The sequence below is a fragment of the Limulus polyphemus genome, unplaced genomic scaffold (genome assembly GCF_000517525.1).
Source record: "Limulus polyphemus unplaced genomic scaffold, Limulus_polyphemus-2.1.2 Scaffold1296, whole genome shotgun sequence".
Classification (NCBI taxonomy): domain Eukaryota; kingdom Metazoa; phylum Arthropoda; class Merostomata; order Xiphosura; family Limulidae; genus Limulus; species Limulus polyphemus.
This window is the reverse complement of record NW_013666906.1, coordinates 156,114-161,104: the sequence shown is the minus strand read 5'-3', so window position 1 is coordinate 161,104 and position 4,991 is coordinate 156,114. Positions and strand designations below refer to the sequence as shown.

Genomic DNA, 4,991 nt, shown 5'->3' with positions numbered 1-4,991 from the left:
ATTGGGAAATTCTTCAAGATCTTGTTTTTGTCATCTTATGCCTTTTAGTGAAGATGGGAATTACCTACCATAACCAAGGCACATTATTGGGAAATTCTTCAAGATCTGTTTTTGTCATCTTATGCCTTTTAGTGAAGATGGGAACATTGACAGGGAATAGATACGAACGAAGAAGTTTCGTAAAGAGTGTGAGCAGTAGTGTGATGTAAAATTACTCATGCTAGAAATTTTCATAAAAGTGACCTGAAAAATGACACTAACTCGGTAACCCGTGGCCCAATGAAGTTTCGTAAAGAGCGCGAACGGTAGTGTGATGTAAAATTACTTATGCTAGAAATGTTCTTAAAAGTGACCCAAAAAATGGCACTAACTCGGTAACCCATGGCCCGATTTTAATGAAACTTGTTTTATTCTGTTTCTATTCTCATTTCATTACAAGTATGGCGCTATTGTGCGCCATTTTTGCTGTATTTAATTACAGACAAGCAAACAAACTATCTCAGAGTTTTAGTATTATATAGATAGACAGAATTTCGTGAGAAAATTCATTTTCAGTATTTACAACAAATAAATTTATGGTTTACTTTAAAAAAAAAAAGGTATCAAAGCAAAATGTATAAAACCATGCAACTGTGATTTGATATGGTTACGATCTTTCATGGAACAAACTTAAGAAATGTATTGAAACACACCAAATACAAACAGATTGACCACAGAGTAGAAAACTGGCTTGCTCATCATTAACCAGTGCTTAGGTTCATATTTTTAACTTGTTCAATTATGCATGTTCAATAATCTTATATTTGAGTTTTTCAGTTTAATTCTGTATTGTGAGTTTTTGATAATGAAAAGTTGTAACTGTTCCTGCATGATGTACAGAAGCATTAAAAAATTAATCTGAGAATATTAATTTCAATGGAAATTTTACAGGACAATTTAAATAATAATCTAAAATAGTGATTCCCAACCCCTTTTATGCCACATATCTCCAGTCATACCTCTGAGACAGCAGCATGTCCCTGGCATATATATTTTGTTAAGAAAAAGACATAATAATTTAAGGATAAATCAACAATACATGAATGTAGAGTGCTGGTGAGTGGAATGTAGCAGTAATTCACAGAAACTGCCCTTCAGTTTTGAAGCATATGGCTTATTTTCCTTACAATGTTTTCAAAAGTTTCCTGAATGTCCCTAGAAGGATCTCCATACACTATGTGTTGGTAACCACTGTTTTCCAATGCATGATATGGAAAGACCTCTCTAGGGGTATGCGAGAACCTTTGTACCTAAGGCAGATATTGAAAAAGATATTGTTGGCACATGATAGTGATTTTTCAAACAAGTCAGTCGTAATTCATTTTGTAAATTAACACTTGCCAACACCATTAGCTTTACCATAGATTCCACAAAGAGGAGAATAAATACATTCCATTTGTTATCCCTCTCTGTGTGAGCATTTCCTTTTAAACTATTAATAATGGTGTGAAAATGTTATTTTCCAGACACTTTACCAACAGCATTGGAAGCACAAAATATTGTCGCAGAAAATAGGGTAAGGATATCTTGTGTTTAGTGATATGTTTTATGATGGTATGAAGTTATTTTTCTAAAGCTAGATAATGGGGGAAGTTTTATTTTTTGGCCATTTCTAAATATGTTTCAAAGGTAAAAGACTAAAACACACCACAATATTATTTGTGTTATAATGTTACTGAGTTTTTCTGCTGAATTAATGCCCCTTTCAGCTCGTAAGCTGTCTATTGTTTTACAAGACTGACTTATGTTCATCAGTTTCTATACAATGGAACTGTAATTTGCATTTTGAAACACAAACAATAATTTTAAACGGTAAACTAGAATGCCTCAAAACTACTATCATTTATATGGCTTTCTAACTGACATATAAATAGGATATAAAAATTTCAGTATGTATAAAGCACCAATTATAGTCTACACTCAACAAAATCTACTTGGCAAATGTCACCTTTATACAGAAATAAATTAATGTTTTTAATAAACATTTACCATTGACATATAACCATCAGTAAATATGTAATTTCTAAAGCATGAATTTTTAAGAGCAGCTACTATAGTGAGTTAAAAAAATTTACTGATATCTAATGAAATAAACATGGTGGGATCTAACCTATAGTTGATGTTTCTAATTGGTGGACATTGAAAGGTGAATTCAAAGCATTACATGACATAGAAGTGAAGGTTGTGCATTTATTTGAATATTTCATTTTCAAATTAAGAAAGTTAAAGTTATGATATATTAACTTCTGAATTATAAACTGTATTTGATGCCAAGTTTATTGGCATACATTGATAATGAAGTTGTTCAATTAAGTTTTGAATGTAGCTGTATAAAAGGTCTGATGTGTGCACTTTGACCCCTACCCATTCACAATAGGGCTAGGGACAAGAAGGACGTGGTAAACATTGTATAATCTTTCTGTGTAGAGTAACATATATACATAAGTAAATGTCTAGTAAAGGTGAAGCTCTTTGACAGAATTTAAAAAATTTGAATTACTGTAGTTAACTTTGAAATTTGTTTCTTGGGACTTTTCACTCACACTGTTTTTGAGTAAATATTATCTTGGTTTAGCTCAAAGAACATAAGATTATTGTAAATTGTTAGATTTAAAAGCACATAAGCAAAAAGAACAAATAATGAACCAGTGAGATTGAAAAATTTGAAAATATAAATTATATGTGTATACTCAAAAACTATCCTCTGATTTGAGTAAACAATAGGATAGCCACTTGAATGTAGCATGTGTAGACAGCTGGACTTTGGAGCATTTAGTTGACCTGTACTGTACAATGTGAGCTAGTGTTTAAAGTTTTTGGAATACACTTTGTTTATCTACTCACATTTTAATATTGTTTGGTGATATAAAACATATATTTATAGCACTTGTATTGAATAGTTTTAGATTTTGTTATTCAATTGTTGTGCAACATAAACACGCATTTCTCTGTTTTCTACTATTGAATTCAGTGTTTCTTGTCAGGATCTAGAATTTTGGATGACCTCTTAATGCATGCAATTCTGGTTGAAAGCATATATACAATAATGTCTACAATGAAACATCTTGCATACAAATAGAAGAAAGTGTTAGAAATGGTTCACTCTTCATCTGTCGGGTTGGGAATTATGTTATCAAATCCTGACTGTGATATTTTCTTTTAGATTGTTTCTCCCTCTAAACCGTTGAGGCCTAAATCAGATGAGAAACAACTGAAGTACAAAGAACATCGTAGAGTGTCTCACATAAATGCTGAACAGAAGAGACGGTGTAATATAAAGGTAATTGAAGATGTCAGTAATTTAAACAGTGTAGGATAAAGGTAAACAAAGAAGTCAGTAACTTAGGCGTGTAATATAAAGGAACTGAAGTACAAAGAACTTCGTAAGGTGTCTCACATAAATGCTGAACAGAAGAGACGGTGTAATATAAAGGTAATTGAAGATGTCAGTAATTTAAACAGTGTAAGATAAAGGTAAACAAAGAAGTCAGTAACTTAGGCGTGTAATGCAAATATATGCAAAGATGTCAGTAACTTAGGCAGTGTAATATAAAGGTAAACAAAGGTGTCAGTAACTTAGGCAGTGTAGTATAAAAGTAAATAAAAATGTCAGTAATTTAAACAGTGTGATATAAAGATAAGCAAAGAAGTCAGTAACTTTTGTTATCATTACCACTTCACATCAGTGTTGAACAAAAAAAGGTGGCATAATATAAAGATAAACAATAATATTAGTAACTTCATTAGTTAATGGAAATATCTGGTTTGTAAATAAGAAATTTGACTGTTCAGAATATTTCAGAAATAAAAACACCATTGATAATTGATCTGATTAGTTTTTTTTTAAAAACTGCATTGATTAATACAGTATCTTTAGTTTTTAAAGCCTTGTAGACTACTGTGTATGTCTCCTCTATCCAGAAATCATAACTTAGTGATACATTTTTACTTGCATGTTTTAAATGAAATGTGAAGAATAGTAAAATTATATTCTGCATTGATCTATAACAAGAAAATGTACTGTGCTGTTGTGGATCCTGAATGTGCTAAAAATATAAAACACAGATGTCGGTGTGATGAATGAGTTTTGTATTCTTCTAGGTACTAAATGGTGTCAATAAATATTTGGTGTTTTTACAACATAGTCTTAATACATGGTTTTATAAAGACTTAAACCTTGCAGTCTGTTACCTGAAGTGTAAATCTTTAGTAGCAGAAGTTATCAGTCTAGTGAATTTGAAATTCTGCCTGGAATGGCTGTATAATTTATCATGTAAAATAATAATTGTAATGGTATATAAATACAATAAAGTAGAATTTTTGTGTGCTTGTCTTTGTATAATAATATTTAACATTGGTTTATAATATCTAGAATGTATAATAATATTTAACATTGGTTTATAATATCTAGAATGTATAATAATATTTAACATTGGTTTATAATATCTAGAACATATAATAATATTTGACATTGGTTTATATCTAGAATGGCTTTGATGCCCTGCGTCATCTCTTACCTTCTCTAAGTCAAAATCCAAACTGTAAAGTCAGCAAGGCTGCAATGCTACAAAAAGGTATGTTTGTACAGGTTTAGGTTTAGATAACAATATAAGGCTTATGATATATTTCTTATTTAATAACTTTTTACTGAAAATGATTATTTGTTGGGTCAGGCTTGCTCTAGAGGTTAGTATACTGGGCTGGAAATTTAAAGGTCCAGGGTTTGTACTGTGATATATGCAATAACATGCTTCACCCTTTCAGCTATTGGACCATTATAACTGTGATAATCAGCTCTACAGTTGTTACATGAAGCAGGGTTATTTTATTATAACTGTGATAATCAGCTCTAAAGTTGTTACATGAACCAGAGTTATTTTATTATAACTGTGATAATCAGCTCTACAGTTGTTACATGAACCAGAGTTATTTTATTATAACTGTGATAATCA

General features: G+C 30.8%; 1 protein-coding gene across 2 annotated transcripts in view; it reads left to right on the top strand.

Annotated features, from left to right (window-relative positions):
• The window catches only part of LOC106462994 (MLX-interacting protein-like), a 58,466-nt gene that overhangs the window by 37,924 nt on the left and 15,551 nt on the right, over positions 1–4,991 (top strand). The window contains exons 12-14 of one of the 2 annotated variants that reach the window (XM_022390399.1): positions 1,506–1,555; positions 3,203–3,319; positions 4,526–4,613. In XM_022390399.1, coding sequence (XP_022246107.1) covers positions 1,506–1,555; positions 3,203–3,319; positions 4,526–4,613 — 255 coding nt within the window. The remainder of the gene's footprint in view (positions 1–1,505; positions 1,556–3,202; positions 3,320–4,525; positions 4,614–4,991) is intronic. The other variant, XM_022390400.1, reaches the window with a different exon arrangement.